This window comes from Larimichthys crocea, chromosome III, assembly GCF_000972845.2.
Source record: "Larimichthys crocea isolate SSNF chromosome III, L_crocea_2.0, whole genome shotgun sequence".
In the NCBI taxonomy this organism is placed as follows: Eukaryota; Metazoa; Chordata; class Actinopteri; family Sciaenidae; genus Larimichthys; species Larimichthys crocea.
The window spans coordinates 12,438,461-12,458,809 of NC_040013.1; the positions used below are offsets into that span (position 1 = coordinate 12,438,461).

Genomic DNA, 20,349 nt, shown 5'->3' on the forward strand with positions numbered 1-20,349 from the left:
AGTCTAGAGCTGCAACCATTAGTCAGTAGACAGAAAAATAATGAATTACTTTGATAACTGATGAATAGTTTTTCATTTAAAAAATGAGAGATTTCCTGCTTGTGTCTGTTGTGCATCACATTACACTGAATATCTTTGTAGACATCACATTAAACTTTGAGAAACTGGGATGGATATTTTTAAATTGTGTGACAAATATAGACTAAATGATTAATTTAGAAAATCTGCAAATTGACCGATAACGGAAGTAATCCTTAGCTGCAGCCTTGTGTAGACATTGTGTGGTTTCCCTACAGTATGCAGCAGCTGGCTTTTGTAAGCAACTACTTGAAATGATTTTTTTCTGCTGGCTGTGTAAAATTGGGGCCACTTAGTTTGGGAACCCGCCAATGTAATGTAGTGTAAGCCATATTTTACTTAATATATACAACATTTAGCTGCTTTACTCGATTTCATACCTAATTGAATGCTGGTATTGACTGCCACGTTTTAAAGATTGAAAATGTCCCCTTTTCTGTTCCAATATTCTAATTTAATTCTGTGTGTAATTGCTGTTCATATAACGTTGTGCTGGTAGGTGGTTCCTGCTATTTGTGGCTGTCACAGTTGCTAAGAATGAGTGCTTTGTTGTGATTGCACGCACGCACACACACACTCTGACATGTAGACACACACTCAGACAGAATTTCTTCTCGCACAGTCCCTCCTCTCCTCTCCTCCCCGGCGCCGATGATGTTCACTCTCCCTCTCGCTCTCGTGCCTGTGCTTCCTCCCCCTCACGCCCACGCTTCTACTCTCTGTGCTGCTGATCATCAGCGTTATCGCCATGGTTTGGAGGATGTTTATGTGGATTACGTACGTGATAACGCAAGCAGCACATTCCATAAAACATTTGTCGTTTCCCTTTTAACCCATTGCCTCTATTCTTGTAACTGCAGCCGGTCTCGAAATCCTTTTTGTCCTTCCTTCCTTCATATTCAGCTCATTCTTGTTTACAGGACCTTAGGTCCTCCCTTTTTAAAAACTAGATGGAACAACAAGGTCTTTTAAAAAGTATGATAAAGTAAGAAATGTTTGTTCTGACATTTCCAGGCCATTCCAGCTTTCCAACAATACCAGCAATGTTACGGTGTTGCTCTCTCTGTCCTTCTAAGCTTTATATGGGTAACACCTGGGGCAATAAATCAGAAAAATATTTTTATGTTAGACTTCTAGCCTGCATCAACCTTTGCTGCCTGCACAGCCCATTCTGTCCTATAGTCTCTTCCCTGCTTTTCTTTGTCGTCTGTTCTCCAGCTCTTACAGTCCCTGAGACACCTGGGGATGAAGCTGCTTTGTTGCCGTATTTCATTATGAATGAAGGCAGTTTTCAGCCCGCCCATTCATCTCTGCTGCAGCAGGAGTCGCCAAGCTGTCAACCCCACTCTCTGCACGCCCCGCCTTCATGACCCTGTTCTGTGTATATGTGTGTGTGTCCCACATGAACAGTGGGTATGTGTTTAGTATGTGTTTGCATCACACGCACGTGTGGGTGGGTGTTTCTCAGGTGATAAATGATGAAGGCAGACATTGACCGTGAAGCCCTCTCCTCTTCTGTCTGGTTTATACTGGCTTGTAGGAACCCTGCAGCGTGGCTCTGGTAATTTCTTTGTCCAGCCCTGCAGCAAAGCAAACACAACCACACACACACACATACATCCACACACAAATCTTGACAGAAGAGGTCATCATTTGGGTTCACTGGGAATGTGAGCGTGTCTTTGATGTGGTTAGTTTGAGTCCTTCCCTCCAGTTTTCATCTGCCTATCATCAGGGAATCCCTTGTAACTGGATCAATTCTCCTTAACTATGAAAGACTTCCATTGGGCAGCAGTCATTTATTCATCCCCCTCCCCTCTTTACCCTGCATGTGCAGGCTGGGTAACAGGGTGTGCTTAACGTGGCGGCAATTTCATTTAATTCTCCTCTTGCTCTCTCCTATCTCACTCTCTTCATCTCTCTTCTCGGTGGCCAGTGATTGCCTGCAGCCTCCCCACTTTCTCCTTCTCTTTACCCCTCCTTCTCCACCCCCTCCACCATCTCCCTGGGGCTGACTGACGTTCTCCTACTAGAGATGCAGAGAGGGTGAATGAGCAAGGCAGGAAAAGGAACTCAGGGAGTAAGATAAGGGAATGGGGGAGAGATGTCCAGATCAGAGTGTGAATCACTTAAATTGTACAATAAATGTTGGTCACATTGGAGCAGGGAAGTTGGACTTTGAGAAAGTATAAGACACAACAACAGACCCTACATTTTGTTCTTCAACATGCAATATTAAATAGCCTTCTGTGCATTTGAACACGTGGACACAAGGATGAGATGTAGGTAAAAATGGCCGTCATCTGTACCAGCTTCCATTTACCATCTGCTGTGCTGGTTAACTCACTTAACAGCGACTTCCCCATCAGGGCTGATGTGATCAACTGTGTAAAAGCACACACACACACACAAAAGCTGTTCTGACACCTGCCCAGCTCCTTTGTCTCATGGGTCGGGGTGGCTGAGAGGCTTTTTAAAGCCCTGCTGGAGAACCAGTATTTATTATTTCACCTTTCATTATGTACAAGATAGGTGTCATGTTTAGGTGTAAGGTGATGGGCAAAGTTTTAAATCATGTTGTAGACATCCATGGATAATTGTTTTTGTATTCAAATTTCTCCTTCTGGGTTCACTGAGCTAAGTGCTGGAATAACTTAAAGATTTTATTTTTAGACTTTTTCATAGTTTGATCATTTCAAAAGTATCAGGTATTCCCACTCCATCCCCTCTTTCATTTGTTGGAATTTCACCCTACGGTGACTCCATCAGCAGAGTTGCTATGGATTTACAAGACCGTACCTGTTACCGTGTGGGGTAGTATTTTCAAAATTAAATAGTTGACTCTTGGGTAGACTATGCTAAAAACACATAGGCTGATGCCGCCTTTACAGATCACACCCACAGGCCTATTCAGTTGGACCATCTTACATGGGAGGCCCACTTAACTTAACATCTGTGACATCTAAGATTAACCATTAGCTGTGATATATCCTGCAGGGGGACATGTGAATCTTCTGGCTGCTTGCTGATGAGTCGTTTCCAGTAATTAAACCTGCTGATGATCATGTCAGTTCACACATATTGGAATGTGCAGAGGTGACAAAATGCTGGAGCCCTTAGCTCATGTAAACACTGTATTTGTTTCTGCGGATCAGACAGCGCTCAGATGTCAGACAGCGGACTGACATGTGAAGCATGATGGATAAAGAGTTGGTGAGACAGGAGTTACCTGAGAAGACCACGATGGCTGCAGAATTTAGGTTTGACGTGTGATCGGTGGAGCTCATAACACACCGCGCCTCAAGTCAAACAGTAAATCAATACATGGCAGCCAGTAGACGCTTATTTCCTCACTATGATGAGAAGTAGGAAGCATGTTTCTGTCCTGGAAGTGTGACATGTGATGTGATTCAACTTTGGAAACATAAAATGAAAAAGAGCCACTCAGTCTATGTTTGAAACTCCCCTAGCAGTGTCCTTAACATGCTTCTCTTAAGCTACTGCTGGGAAATAATGATGTTAATAGACATTGTGTTTTGTTTCATATAAGAGTAGAGTTACTCAGAAAACTAGGCATTGTTGCAGGTCAGGCTGTCAATAAAAAACAGAACTTATTTTAGAGTGATTCGACTTTTATTTATCCCAAAACCCAAAAATTCTAACTTTTTATAATTGTAAAATACATCATTTTGTATATTTCATACATACGTTTAATAGAAGAACTCTCTTTTTGAGCACCCTGTTGTCCTTGGTTTCTAAAAACAAAAAACAAACTTGCATTTCCAAGACTTATATTAGCCATCTTTGTTGACATGCTATCCTGGTTCCCGGCCTGTGAATCATCGCCCTCATCTCAGATTCTTTCATTGATTCAAACCAAGTGAAACTGACACTTGGCAATCGCAGGGAGTACTCTCTGAATTGGCCTTCATCCTACACTTTGCAGTCTTCTTACCCTCCTTTTCACTGCAGTGTGTTTCCGCTCACACTGCTCCATGTGGAAAAATATCACGGTTAAATATCAAGTTGACAATATTTTTGTATTATTTAAGATATGTCTGACTCCAGTCAGTGGTGAATTCTTGAAAATGTACTTTTCTGCTGGCTGGGAAACAATATAGGACGTTTTTCCTCCTTTTTCTCTTCACCTGTTTGTTGCTTATAGTGTTTTATCCACGCTGTCTGTAGGGACTTAACCAGCTGGTGCCTTTTCGTGCCAGGAGAATAAAGTGGTGTGTTTTTCAGCGTGTGTGTGTATACATTCTGTATGATCCTACTTGATGTGTTGCAGTTGGTATCTAGAGAGAGCAGCTGTTGTCCTCTGTGGCAATCTAATCAACAGAAATAGATGGGACCTCCCCTCCCTGGGCTGCAGTCCTGGTGGTGCAGAGAGGTCACCGCAGCCTTTTTCTTCTCTCTACTTTCAGAAATACAATTTGACACATTTTTAAATGACATGACAAGCATCATTTTTTAACTTCTGTCTTTGGCTTTTTTCTAACGTTTTATAAAGCGACATACATTTCAGTAACGTATGTGTGTATTGGAAGGCACTGGTGACTAAATTCATTTGTGTTACCAGTCGAAGTCATTTTTTTAAGTTGTTTTTTTTTTCAGGGTCATTCTCAATGTTGTGTTTATCTTGGGCACCTTAGGCTCAGGGTTATTGCACAATAAGTAAAACCTGTAGTGTAGTTTTTTGAACGAGATCTTATTGACCCACACTGCCATATTATTCTGTAATTGTATTGCTGCAGCTTGGATTCGCTGCCAGAATGAAAATGAGTCTGTTTGGTTGCTTGGCAGAGACCTAACTTCAGTCCCTCATCACAGCGTAAAACAATTCGACAAACGCTGTTCCTCCTCCACAATAACAGACCTGAGGAGACTCTCTTGGCACTTCATGGACACTTTTTTTTATACTCACTGGAGTCGTGAATACAGGCCCCTCCTATGAGTTCTATGCCTGACTTGTTGTAGATAAGAAAGAGGCAATAATCCTACTGCAACATGCTATCTTAGTACCAAGGTCCATTGCCTATCTTAATATTGAGGACACTGTGTCTAAAAGTCTTTGAAAGCCCCAGTTTGTGTCGGAAATTCTACATCAAACACAATTATGAACAATTAAAAGTGTGTTTCATTAAGTGTCTTCATCAGTCGTTTTAAGAATTAATCCTGCATGCTTGCAGTCGTAGAAAATGAGAGCCAGAGGAAAAGAAATGACATCAACGCTGCTGATCACAGCACCTCTCCAGGGTGGCTAATGTATGAGCTTTACTGGTCCTGAACCTTTGCAGAACTGCACGCTGAGAAGTACATTTAGGTATTTTATTGAATAGATTCATCTGAGAGAAGCTACAGAGCTAAAGTGTAAAGATATAAGCTATTAAGGATGCAGACAAAAACGGGCATATTATTTTATTATATTTCTTTTAGCCTTTACCAAGACTGAAAGTCGTTAAATGAAAGGTAGCTAATTGTAATATAACATGTAGAGAGAGAAGGTGCTACGCACACATCCATTGATGGAATGAAGCTCTGATAGCAGAAAGGACACAGCCGTTAGAGAATTACTGCGATACCAAAGCTTCTTATGCCAGCCTTCTTATTGTAGGCTGTTTCAGTGATTACTATTGATTAATTAATGCATAGCTTACATTTACTAGCAGCATGGAGGATTAGTGGTTAGCTCTGTCACGTCACAGCTGGACTCCATCAGCCACATGTGGCGTCTGCGTGGAGGTTCCATGTTCTCCCCTTGTCCTCTTGTCAATTAAATTCAAACTGTGTGTGAAGGACATTTTGGGAAATATGCGCATTTCAGTTCCAGATGAGAACGATGCAGGTGTTAAACATTATCATCTTTTTATTGTTCACCGTCTTCTCAAACTCTGTTTAGCACGTCTTATTCAGGATTGAGTAAATCCAGTCCTAATCGAATGGTGCCTCTTAAACTTGCACTCGAGATGGTGGATGGTTTTGAAAATGTATGCCTGACCTTTTTAGTTGTTATTGCTTACCGTAGAGTGCCGTGAGCAGGTTTGTGGAGTGTTAAAGTGCTAAGCAGCTTGTATTGAAAAAGTGTCTGTGATCAGACCCTCGCCCCAGAGGCTAAACAAGTCCTCATACATGGGTCTAATATGAGAAGGTAATGGGTTGAGATAGTCGTTGTTGTCAAGGTGCTCTCAGTGTTTATAATGGAAGAGTATCCCACTTTATCTCCATCTTATCTTTCCTCAGCGCTGGGAGGCAGGCAACATCTGAGTGCTCACACTAACTTGAAGGTGAATGTATTTTAGTCATTCCAGTCTACCATGACCCTCTGTCATACATCTGCCTGTGTACACACACAAACACACAATTGGAAATCTCTCTATTTACCCAAAGAAGCCCCACAAACGCTCACATCCAGAGCAGCCACATTTTTGCCTTTACCTCCAGTGTGATAACACTCGTTCATACATGGTGAATATGTATCACGCTGCTAATCCTGGTTTAGGTGTGAAGCAGCTGCAGGCTGGTCAGCTCTTCTGCAGCTGATTGACAGTCGCAGCAGCTGAGGCTGTCTACCGCACCCCCCTCCCACGTATACAGGAAGTTCTGCTTGATAGTTGCTGCTGTCTTGCACTTCCACAAGTCCGACCACACGCTTCGTTCAAATTGCGGCAAAAAGGGAAATTGCCCCGGCCTGTGAAGGGAATAGAAAATAAAACACAACTACCACTTTCACGCTTCATTATTTTAAGCCTCTTTTGAGCTCATAGTTATGTACTGGCGGCTGTGAAAATGGCATGAGGTTTGCTATTTTCCATTTCACTATCCCAAACACTTTGTTCCCACTTTGAGCTAATGATCATGCGCCACAGCTTGACGATTTTGTCTCTCTGTGTCTTCTTTTTCAGCAGGAGGTACTGTCTGCTCCTTTCACCCGTCAGACTGTCAGGAGAGCACATGGCCTACGGTCAGCAGCCCACTCCACACTCTTCACCCAGCCTCCCAGTGCCCTGTCTCCACAGGTTAGTGTGCCTGCCTGCATGCATTTACATATGTGTGTATTAAAAAGCGACTGAAAATCACAGTCTCATTTTGGACATTAATAATATCGGTGGCATACGGCCTCCAGTGCAAATCCATGACTATTAGCACAGTTGTGTGTGTGTGTGGTGATGTGGAGCAACAGCATCGTCAGCTCTTTGTGATACTTTCATCACCCTTTTTGCAGTTTTTAAAGTCACTTTAAAGGGCAGTCAGAATATTATTGTCTCATTACGAGGCCAAGATTTCACATTGTTTTGGAGATGTGATCAATATTGGCCTCTTGGATATTGGCAGTCAGTGTAACCTGCGTCATTCTGCATTAAGAAGCTGCCAGCTATCCTAGCTATCCTAAGAATATCAGGAGCAATGGTTTGTTGTATTCCTATGTGATCTTTTAAAAGCTGATGGAATAAAACGGTACAAAACCCCACGTCCAACGCAAAATATTTTCTGTTGGCAGCCGCAGACTAGATGTATTTTTGGATTAATGTTTACTATAAAAACTCATGTCATCTAAATCCTAACAATCCTTCAGCACCTGTCCCCATTTTGACAAGGGAGTCATCTGTTATTGTTTCTATTATTCTCAGTTTACCAGTAATTAGCATGCGAAGCCTGTTAAGGAGAACGCTTTGAAGGTAGATGAGGTCACTGGGCGGCAGCGTTTTGATAAAGGCATTACCAGAAGAGATCTATTCAAATGTATTCAAATATCCCACTATTCAAAGCGACCTCTCCACCGGGGTGTCGTTGCCTTGATTCAGTGTTGTTGACATAAAGCCAGTTTCCCATCAAACTGAAACACGGCCTGCAAATCAACACTTTGACAAGTATGTATTTGGATTATAACCACCAGCTAGTTTTGCAAATACAGTGCGCCATGTAACAGTGGAGAACAAGCTGTTTCGGTTACATGTGGCTTTTGATGTGAGAAGCAAACTTATCAAAAGCGTCCCACCATGTCGTTTCACCGCAGCACTGCTGTGTGTGTGAAACAGGAACAGCCTACAGCCGTGTGCTCACGCAACTGAACAGGGCTGAATATAATGATTAGTGCCGCATGAAGGGAGTTTATTTGTTCTTTTTTTACACCAGCGCATTTGAATGAGAGTCACAGAAGCTATCACAAGATATTTAATTGTCTTGCACATGTTTAATACACTTGCCACTGTCTGGAACTCATAAGGCTTTCAGATGGAAATGTGTTCAGACAAAATAGTGTAATGGATGAGTCTGTGGTATTGTGTTCAGGTCTCATGCTGGGCCCTGTAGCGTGACATCAATGTCAAATGAATTCTTTCCTCGGTTATAAATATGATTGACTATTGCCATCTGGTTGTGGAAGACATGTTGCAGCAACATACTTGGAGCAAATTGTTGAAAGTATTGTAAATGTTTGTTGTTGCATTGTTGGAGCCTGAAGTCTGTTTGTGTGGTACATAAGTTTCATTTGTGACCTTGAAAACAGCATTTTACGTGGACTATTTTTTAGCCTTTTCTGGCGCTTTTGAGCACAACAAAGCAACATATTCATATATTCATTATGTGCAGTGAAATGCAGTGCCGGTAAACTCTAGCAGATGTGCTTAAAGGCTAATGTGCAACAATTAATAAATGTAAAAATTCAAAAGCTTAAAGGCTAATGTGCAACAATTAATAAATGTAAAAATTCAAAAATATTCTAAATATTTGTGATATAAGTATATTTTCATGTGTATATCAAACATGTATCGTACATATGTCACAAAAGTTGAGTTTCAAAGATTCATTTATATGAACTTGAGAATGAACTGAGGTCAGATTTTGTTTTTTTGTTTTTTGTTTTTTAACTATGTGTATTTTTTATTTTTTCTTGGTCAAGAATGATCTTTGAAATTGGAGTGCACATGAAGTCCTTAACAGGCCTTCAAGCAAGCATGCAGGTCCTTAAATGTGTGCGTGTCACTTGAGGATTACATTACTTTCACACAAGGTGTCATGTCAGCGTCCTCCCAATGGAACATGACGACCAGTCATAAGATCCGGCAGAAGAACTTCTTGTCGCTGCTGCTGCTGCGTCCTTCATCTCTTCTCCAACTTGGCATGGCCTGACCACAACTCTTTGCACTTGGTATTCCTGTGAGTAAGGTCCAGCAAGAATCCAATAAAGCAGACGCATTATGTTAAAGAGCTCAAGGTTAAGTGTGTACATTTTTCACCAGGAAATGCACTTGGCTCACCAACAAGCTTGCACGGGATGAAAATTTTATGATTAGAACAGGACATTTGTTCCTTGAGTGCTTGCAATCCTTCTGCTTTGGAGTAGTAGTGCATTAGCTCACCTCCTCTTCAGAGCGCTTTGTTTGTGCTGGTGCATGTGTATTTATGTGTCACTGGGCTGTATGAAATAGAGAAGGCAGGCACACGTTTGTACAGGGAGGGGGAAGGTTTGTATAGTGAAAAATGAGCAGAGGCTTTCCTCGGTCTGTGTTTACATTTTACTGCAGCGGGCCGCTTGTCGAGGCATTGGGGGAAGGTCGGCGAATGAGATCAGAGGAAATGTATACATTACTTACGCTGCTGGGAAGTAAAAACATCAGCAGTGGGTTATCCTAGCAAGGTCTTGTTCACAACGGGGTGAAACAACAGAGCTGAAAGGGAGCTAGTCAATAGTCCCGAGTGTCCCTCTCCATGTCACGTAGCCTCTAGAGGGAGAGCTGTTTGTTCAGAGGGCAGGGGAGGGAGGAGACACAGGAGGCTCAGCAGGGAGTGTTTGCCTTGCCAGGGCTTGTTGTCTCTGCTAGGTAGGGCTGAGGATGATATAGTCATAACTGCAGTAGAAGGAGGATACATCAGCAAAACGGTGACAGAAACCAAAAAACTCCTGTACAATGATAATCAACTTGTTAGCCTTGCATTCGTCGAATCAAATCATACCTGCTGCGCCGACATCGGCGTTTGTGTACTGCATTGTTTTTCAGTCAACACTTTATTCATTGCATTGACATCCTTCTCCCCTTGCTCCTGCATTGCTGCAGTACAGGCACTTGTCTCCTACTTGGCTAAGCCAGCGCTCTCTCTCTCTCTCTCCCCTCTCCTCCCTCCCTCCTCCCTCTGTCGTTCCTTGGCATCCATCAGTTTAGCTGCAGCTTCCCACGAGGCCTGATGGGTCACGGCTACACACACACATACACACACACACACACACACACACACACACAGACCCATTCTCAGCAGCACAATTCATGTACGGACCTCTCGACCCATCTGCGACTCAGCTCCTACAGATGGGAGCCGTGGCAGTTTGGAGTTGGAGTTGTCAGATGTCACGGCGACGCGTGAAGAGAGAAATCCAAATGACATAGAAATACAAGTTATCGGGATCCTCACTGGAAACTGGCCAGTTCATATTACTTAGTGTGTGATAGTACGCAAAGATAAATTGCTGGTAAGATAAGATAGATGGAGCAGGACGATGTGAAATATAATAAAGAAGAATTGTCAGACTGGCAGCTGATAAGGATGGGTAGGGCAGGGGAGGTGGCGTTTTCTGACTGCAGTCTGCAGAGCTCTTGAGCAAGCTAACGAGCTAACACTTGACAGGCACTTCAAACTTGTTGTCAAAAGGGTTTCTCCTTCTGCCTGAGAAAATATCTGCCCTGTCTCGCAATGTTCCTTATAAAAAGGAGAGCAGGGAAGGCATTGATCAGTCGAAAAATACAATTGTTCAGTCAGTTCAAGTGTTTATTGCTCTTTCCCGCTCTCGGCAGATTTTGTGAGTAACCATCTTTGGGCAGTCACACATTGTCCAATGCCTGGAAAGTGAGTGTAGTTCAAGAGACGCAGAGAGGTCGTCGTACAGGCTTGAATCAGTGGTGTGGAGTTGGGAAATGGACAGTTTTATGAAACAATTGCTACTGTTTTTAACTGAAAAGCCCCCTAACTACCTTTTTACTTATCAAACAAGCAATTTTGTTGCATCTTTGTATTTCTCTGTGCATGCATGTTTCCATCTCCTCTCCTCTCTCCTCTCTTGCCTTTAATGGTATCAAGTCGAGTTCTATACTCTCCATTTACTCTGACTGGCATAAACAGTGTAAAGTCCGAACTTTGCGCTTGTCACTCACCAGTTAGGGTCAGAGAGCGATTTAGGTTGTATTTGCAGTCTTTAAAACCTGCTTTACTTTTAGTTGTATAATGTCACAAAGGTGTTTTGAAGAAAATCAAATAAAAATAAAAAAGTCTTAAAGGTTTTGCTCAAGTTGTCCTTGCTCTCTGTGGTTCATATATATATCCACTGTGAACAAATCATCAATCATTCTTCTTTTATAGTGCCATATATCGCCCCGCCTTTGCTTTTCTTTCATTCATCTTGAGGCCGAGGTTTTCAAAGTGTGTGGCACGCCTCCACACAGCAGCAAAGGAAAGGGAGGAACATAAGTGGAAGATACTAGGAGTTAACTGAGGTGAATTGCTGTAATTCGAGTCTTAAACTCGGTCACATCTTACCACACAGACGCACATATTTTTAGATTTAGTATGACTTACACTGCTCGAGGATATCATTGTTTCCATTGTGAATAAATATCTATAAATCCTTGGAGATTGTAGAAAGATGCACAGCTAACCTACTGCCTCCATTGCAATATTATACTTCCTGTTTACATCCCCCAAAGGCTCCAACTGAGGGACTTTAGTTTCAGCGTGTAGATTATCCATTAATAAGTGTGACAAAACCAATCCATATGATCTTTTTTCATGTTACACGATCAATATTTGTTGTACATTACTAAGTCTTAGCTCCACCTATTTGAAGGAGCTGACAACACACCCTCATTATTTACTACATCTGAGTTGCACAACCTTTTTCTTTCCTAATCCCAGCACGTTAACCTACAGCCCTTCCTAATTGACCATGCTACAATCGAGAGGCCATATGTAAAGGTGTGTACAGCTCACTTGAAGGAAGAGACTAATAATGGGAGCTGATAAAGTTAAAGATTGATGGGACTTGCCGGCTTTGTGCTGAAGGCCTCTCCTGATTGTTGTGTACAGTCCTGACTCTCCCAGCGGGGCAGGTGGAAGAGTGAGCTAAATCTGGTTGGCAGGGAAAGGAAAAGGCAAGGAGGAATAAATGAGGAAGGAAGGAAGGAACTGTTTTGTTGCTGTGACCAGGTTTTATATGAGCTTATTTGCATTTTTTAGGTTACAAAATTGCACCACTGCTGTTAACAGACGGAGTTCACCTCCTACAAACATGTATAATCCCCCACTCCACCTGAACAGCTACACTTGCAGACTTGTTCAGCTCTAATTAACTGAGCAGTTCATTAGGATGTTGCCAAGTCCATCCATTGTCTGTTTTGAGTGGCAATACACAGTGAGAAGAGTCCGTTGTTATCACAAGTGTCATTTGTCAGCTAATGTGAGAAAAGGCTCAGATCTGATAACTCCTTTGTGTGAATTTTTCGTGCCATTGAGTTTGTTGCCTTCAAATCAAATTGATTATTTCCACCATGACACAAATAGAAGTCGGCTTAGTTAAGCTTAAAACTACCTGTAAAGCTGAGATATCACCACTGTGTCTAATTAAATTATTGATTTCTTTTGTGTGCGTCTCTTTGTCGGTAGTTTTCACAGATATTGCACGGATATGATTTCAGCAAAAGGAGATATTGGTTTATTGAGGTTCTTATTTTGGTTTACATCTTCAAGCAGTGGGTCTGCAGGGTGAAGACCAATAAAGGCAGCCTGGAAATGACTAAATATTGGCAACCAAACCAGTGAAGCTGGGATATTAACGGTGAGGGCGTTACTCCCAAATGAGACATCACCACTCTTAAAGTTATATTCAAAACACCTACAGTTAAACTTTATGTAAAGATCTCTCCTAAAACTCGTGGATATTGATTTTTTTTTAATCATTAAAAAGGCCTTCATGAGAATTTCGTTTAGAGCAAACGTGTTATTATCAAGAATTTCTCTGCCGGTACATTAGATTATTCATTTTTTTCACTTGTCAGTGAACCTTTGACTTCTTAACTCATCAGAGTCATGACTGCTTTGTAAAACGTTATGCTCATCTTAAAAGAACAAGTAGGAATTCATGGTAAACTTCTGTCTTGTGGATGGATTGAGTCCTCCCTCGAGTACTCTAAATATTGTCAATCTGTGTTGTTTAGTAGGGATGGGCAAAAAAATCAATTGAATGAAAGGACTGTGATTTTTTTCATTTCTTAGATGGATGATGCAGCAATGAAGATTTACTTTCCAGCACTGCATACCCTGACAGTTGATAGCATTTTATAGTTTTTATTGAAATATTATCAAAAACGCAGTAGGCTAATATGATTCTGATTTTTTTTTTTTGCACGTTCTTCATAAATAGATGAAAACAACTTTGATGACTAAAGTTGTTTGTAAACACTGTCATGATGGAGTCGTGCATGTTGCAGCAATACAATCTGCGTGTGGCTGAATCTCGGTCGGACATCATGTGGAGTTGATGCTTTAATCAGAAACTGATGCTGGGAACAGAATTTCACAGCCTTGCAGATAAAACGGTCCCTTTTTGTTGTGAAATCTTATTAAATACAACATTAACAGTATTCTTGTATCAGTCCATGTTCACTTATCTAAAGAATGCATATTTCATGTACTTATTTAGAAGAAAAACTAATTTTACTTATGAACAAGGATAGGTATTCACTAAAATGTCCTGTAATAAATATGCAGGAATATCATTTCTTGGCTGTTGCACAAAATGACTAATAAATACACAAATAGCACTACAGCAATTTTATGGTTACAGCTCTATAACGCTAGGTGTGTTGCATAACATTATCAGCATTTCCAGCTGGGCTTCGTCACTCACCTGCTACCTCCATCTCCATTTTCTCCCAGGTTTTTACAATGGTAAAACATGGTAATTAAACGTGATTACAATCTCAATATAATAAATTTAAAACCTTCTCAACAGATCTATTAGATGTTAATTTGCTTTTTTTTTCATCCTCTCTTTTTTTATAATGTAATAAACAGCATATGCCACACACAACTGCTTTATTGATTGATTTTTCTGTGTTTTTATCGCTTACAGGGGGGCTGACAAGCCTGACAAGCCCCCTTTCCAATAATCTTAACACAAGAATTTCCTGGTTCACCTCTGAGGTGTGAGGTGGAAGCAGGTGATGTCTATAATGTAAATGTAAAAACACTCAGACACAGAGCAGCTCTGTGCTATAGCAGAAATGTGAATAAGAACGAACTTCCCCTTTGCTATCTTTTTATAAATGCTTTATAAGCTAATCACATAGTCAGAAATGGTATTTATGTGGGGCTCCACCTTGAGCTTGAATGTCTGCAAAATGATGAGTCCACAGAAAAGCTTTGGTCTTGAAACTGATGAGAAAATATGATGTTTACAGCTGATATTTTCAAATGTAAAAGTATTGGCTGCACTGCACACATCACCAAATAGTTGTTGAAAAGGTCTTGTGGTAGCATCATTCCAGTTAACCCCAGCGATCATGCTTTGAGCCATGCTGTGTCTGGCAGCTCGGCCAGAGGTGACGCCGTAAGGCATTGTTTTAAGAAAGACGGGGATCACGTCTGTTAAACCTCTAGTTTGTAATAATAGTAGCCCTTTGGAAATTAAGTTAACATACACATTATTAACATCTGTTACACCATGTTTTGCTTGAAGGTACCTGAATCACTTGAATTATCTTGGAAGCATCCATGTGAAGCAAGCAGAGCTGCAGCAGTTAGTCCTTTGTAGGAGGCAACCTGATGGGGATGGGTGTCCTTGCCTGAGTTAATTTGCCAACATCCAAGCTAGACTGAATCCTGCACTGCAATAAGGGAGAGAGGACAATGGACAGGAACAATAGCGATTCGGGGTCGAGTCATGGAGGAAGCCTTTGGGGGAAAAAAATCCTACTGGAGGGAGGAAGCGAGGAGGAAAGGCGGCATAATGAGCTGCATTTTGATGATGAGGATTAAGATATTATGAATAGGAGCATGAGGGCAGAGAGATATGGAGACGTTTTTTGTCAGAGCATTAGGGAGGATGACTAACTTGCTTTAATTTTAGGTCATCATTTTATTTAGGCGAGATGAAAGATGAAAGGGCAGAGAGCTGGAGACGAGATGAAGGGACTGGGACAATCTTTAACAAAATAGTTTTTGACTATGCAGCCTGTTCCAGCAATAATATCAGCTGACCTTATGTGACAATGCTCAGTATTGTCTGCCATGTCTCCTCCTCCTCCTTGTGTGGTCTGTGAGTCATGGTGGTGTGTTTGTCATGACTCGTGGCGCAGGGACCATCCCATCACACGCCGCACCACCAACCCTTTGAGATCTGGAAACCAGGGCTGTTTGCTTATTTGACTGCTGTGACTTCCATTCCCTTGACCCTGCAGGTGGGAAGAATGATGGACAGCTCACTGACTCTGGCCTTTCCTGCAAACTGTCCAACATCTGTGTGAGAGCGGGCTGCTCCCCACAAGGCCCCATTGCACAGGACCTGTGAATATTTGATGCTTGTTGTGAACAGCTTGGAGTGACGCTTTTGTTGTTATTAACAGACAAATAGGACCCAACAGGAAAAACAACCTAGACTTCCTGTCCTTAAAATGCAGTCTTCCACAGCATTATAGAGTCATTTGAATCTCAACATGGTTTAATATTATCTTTGTTTGATGATACAACTTTATTTATTTCATATACGGTGCAGAAAAGACTAGCTGTTTCACATATTGCTGCAGTGATTAATTCCCCCGACATACATTTGTAGAGTTTTTTTCATGTACAGTAGATCAGTCAGCATTTGAGGTTGAGATATTAAGTCAAGACAAGTTACTCTACACAAGCCAGGTGCCATGAATATATTTTTTTTACTACTGCTGTGTGACACAGATCTGTAAATACTGATTTAACGCTGCTGTGGAGGAACATTTATACCGCCGCACACTTGGCTCTAGATGTGAAACTAGCAGCCACTTGTTTGGTTCTATTTATTATATTCTCTGCGAGGGGAAAACATCCATGCATATGGAAGAGGTATAATAACCAGGCATATAGTGTTAGCCTACCAAATGAAACTATTTAATTGCCTAGCAGAGGGTTGAGCTGTGCCACTGAAACAGCTAAATTGGGTCTAGTCGTGCATACATCCTGGAAAAAATCCATCCAATCCTGATCATGTTTGTCTGTCACGTTGACTCTAAACTAGTAAATCATCATCACGGAGGAAATTAAGGTCACGAATCAAAGCTTTTGCAATGTCCACATGAGGAGGGCAGTGTATTCCCAAGCTCTGTGGGAGTCAGTCGTGCTGCAGCCTCCCCTCACTTCTTTTAGCAGCGTCCAGTCTGGGTTTGAGTGGCATTCGTTAGCCCAGTTTTAGCTCTGGCATGTCTGCACGCCATATGTCTATGTGGACTGTAGCACAGTGCAAATCAGACAGACTCATTGACACAGAGCAGGGAGTTACAGTTCTGTGAATTCAGTTTTCCCAGATTTTCTGGTCACCGCCATGGACCAACCAGCCACAAGACTAGACCACTAATGCTGCAGATTGTTAGTTAAACACTGAGTTTGCTGGGCTCAAGCATTGATATTCTGAGTATTTTTAACTTCGAATTTATACCTTTACAAGTCATTCCAAGTGATGTTCAAGACATGGAGGGCCTTAAGAAAGACACTCAGAGAAGGGAGAGCACTGTCAGAGTTACTCAAAAGCAACATTCCCAGGCCAGCGTCTCCATAAATAACAGCTCCTGCCCTGAATGTCACCTCACATCCCCTCAGAGAGCATAGACACAAGCATACAGGGTCAGCTCTGCATCATAGGAATACTGGTAAAATGACTCTACTAGATACTTTTTGACCATCTATGGCAGCAGCTGTCATATTAACTAGGATTTGGAGGTTATTACAACTGCCCCCAGATCCCATCGTGGTTCTCAACATACAGAGAGAGAAAACATATGTAGAGTCATTTGAAAGATGATTCCTGATATTTAAAAAATGCCCTGTGAACACACACCCATGACGATCCCATGATTTATCGATTGGTACATTTCATTTCTTCCATCCATCACTACAGGAATGAACTGCTAGGAATGTAGTCTGACTGTGTGAGTAATTTCAGCGCCTGCAGGGTAAAGCAGGGTGTTACTATTCTTCTGTCCACTTAGAGAATGAAAATCACCGGCTACAAAGTTTAGATGAAGAAGTTTAGAAAAAAGATACAACCCCCAATCGAGATTATTCGCCACCTGGCTGCCTTGAAATTTAAATTAGACATTTTACCTCATGTTTGGTCTCAGCTGACATTTAATTCAGTGCACAGTAAAAAAAAGGCTTTGTACCTTTTCAAAATATTCAAGATTTTAGATCTTAGAAACTTTTGTAAAGGAGTGTGGAAAGAATGTAGTATATCAAATTTAAAGCTGTTACCTGCAGTTATTAATTATTTCCATTGTTATTCACTATTTAGTCTATAAGGGTTTTAAACTGTGAGGTGCCCTATCGTGCAGAAGGAGAGATATGAAATAAAGATGGTGCTGAAGGTAGAAGGAGCAGGTGCATGCTGGGATTCTGTAAACAACAGAAAGTCAACAACTGGAGCTACAGCAGAGGCTGTGACTCACAGCTCATGGAGGAATGCTACGATCTTTTAAAAGTCTTGGCGCCTGATGCGCTAATGTGCACCAAAAATCGTGCTTCTCCTTGGAGTCATATCTCATTCAATTTGGAACATACACACACACACACACACACACACACACACACACACACACACACACACACACACACACACACACACACACACCCACCTCAGCTCCTTGAGCCCACATTTCCCACTGTGGGGTAAACAAGTTGAAAAGCACAGCTGCGCCCTCCACATTCTCCTGCACGCACACACCCACACCCAGATTCCCCATCCCCTCAGACATACGACATAAGTGCACACACACCTAGATAAGACGGGCACTCAGCAATTGCTACAGAAGAAAGGGATTTGAGTACAGAGTGACAGTAATCACTGTCGTTTTTTCCGCCTCAGGGCCGACGAGCTTATGTAACTACTAAAGAAAATGCTGCCTTTTCTCTCGGTTTGTTTCCTCGGCTGGTAAAACCATTAACAGATATAAAATCTGCAGTCACATTGTTGAATGCCACTGTATTAATAACTCCACTCACACATTGGGAGGGAAAACCGTGACAAACACATGTGCCCCACAGAACCTGTGCCAATCTGACCTTTCCACTGCAATGCAGAGTTGATATAGGAAGAAACAACAATCAAGATATAAATTATTCCAGCTTAATCTTTATTCCAAAATAAATTGCCTTCCAGACCCTGGACATGCTTTGATTAATTGATGCAAGCTCATGGCTCGCTTAATCCATGGGATAAGATGTCAACGGTGAATGAATTCGTTTCTGTGACACGTGAGCTTACTTTAGAGGGGCCAGTTGGACCCCAAACCCACATCAACGCTGACACCAACCCCCCTCCATGGGACCAGCACTGGAACCTGATGCATTATTAAACAGCAGTGCAGGCTTTCACGCCTGAGTCTAGAAGACAGCCAGCTCTCGCCTATTGTGCTTCACAGCTCTGTTCCTCGAAGGATTCAATCCGGCTGAGGAGCGTCATCTGCTTCCTCGGGTCACTTTTCTGATCAGAGCGGTTAGGAAATGGAAAAGCTGCATCATGCATACGTACAGTGTGTGTGGGTGTGTGTGAGTGTGGAGTCTGCAGGCACAGTAAGACCTCTTGATTGCTCATACACCAGATGGCACTAGCTGCTTGTGTCAGTGTTAATTTCAGCGCAGGTCACGCAACACTCGGCCCCTCACTATGTAGCAGCCTATAAAGAAAGAATTTCTCCTTGCTCTTCTTCTTTCATTTCTCTTCCTACATCTCTTCAGGTTGATCAGCATTTCCCTCTCTTGAAAGTAATGGTGACCCTTCTGACATTCATAAGCATGCATGCAAATCCAGCCTTCCACATCCACACGGAGCGCTGATCCCAACAGCCCTGATTAAACCTCAAAAGTGTGAAAAGGTGGAGGCTGCAGCTCCTTCACATCACACGCCACCAATCAATGCTGCTGAATAAGCACTGTCCTCTATTTCTTACTCCCCCTTTCTTTCTCTTCCCACTACCATATGTACCGACAAGCTTTGCTGTACTTCCCACCATTATAGTTTATCCCTTTGTAAACACACCCTGGGAGCAGAGCTACATCTGTGCCTGCAATTACCATGTTTTTGGATTCATTAATTATAGGGGAAGATAAAACACTTCAATTGAGAATAAAGTACCCTCCATTTATTCTCTCCAAGACAGCCAGTGGTCCCTGTGACCACTGCAACGCGTCCTGCTGAAGCTGCTTTAGGCAAACGGAGAAAGAGCATATCTACGAGGTTTAAACAAAGTTTGGCCTCGGGATAGTCTGTCAAACCGCCATGATTTCTAGCCGTGAGACTGGCTCAGAAAACAACAACTTTTCAAATGAATCCTGTAGCAAAAAAAATTCCCTCTAGGATTCAAAGTTCATGATTATTTCTTAAAATCCACATTAATAAAATCATGTTCAGAGCACAGGCATAGACTAGGTCATCACCAATTTATCTCTCACATCTGATGCTAAAGGTGTGAAGATGCTCCACTTTTCCCTCTGCTGCTTTATCTCTTGCCTGATTTCATAATCTGACCCTCAAGTTAGTTTTGGCAAAGAGCCAGAATCACAAACTTTGGGCCTTGTTATCTAATCATGGTAAAATAACATATTTATTGCCTTTGCATATGTTTCAACATCTTTCTGAACACGATTAATGATTTGACAGAAGAAATATTGTGAGACTTCGGATATTTCTTATTCATCATGGGTTTTTGGCTGTTAGTCAAATAAAACAAGCCATTTGAAGAGGTCATTTGGACTTGGGAACTTGGGACTGATGACTGAACTACAGTTCCCATACTGCTTTGGGGATATATAATGTTTGTGTTTTAACATTTAAATCATTAATAGCAGTTCCTGTTTGATGTTGTACTCACAATGAGCAGACAACCGTCCCTCATTTTCAGACAAGTTCTAAAGTATGAGGACATTATTCCTGATGAATCTGAATCAAAAAATTGTGCATCATTTGTGTGTATGTGCCCGCGCGTGCGTGCATGCGTGGTGTGGTGTGTGTGTGTGGGTGTGTGTGTACGTGTGTGTAAC

At 41.9% G+C, this 20,349-nt stretch overlaps 1 protein-coding gene across 2 annotated transcripts in view; it reads left to right on the plus strand.

Annotated features, from left to right (window-relative positions):
- The window catches only part of mcu (mitochondrial calcium uniporter), a 54,174-nt gene that overhangs the window by 16,045 nt on the left and 17,780 nt on the right, over window positions 1-20,349 (plus strand). Inside the window, exon 2 of one of the 2 annotated variants that reach the window (XM_019270230.2) lies at window positions 6,987-7,097. In XM_019270230.2, the coding sequence (XP_019125775.1) occupies window positions 6,987-7,097 (111 nt within the window). Of the gene's footprint in view, window positions 1-6,983; window positions 7,098-20,349 lie in introns of both variants that reach the window. The other variant, XM_010730320.3, reaches the window with a different exon arrangement.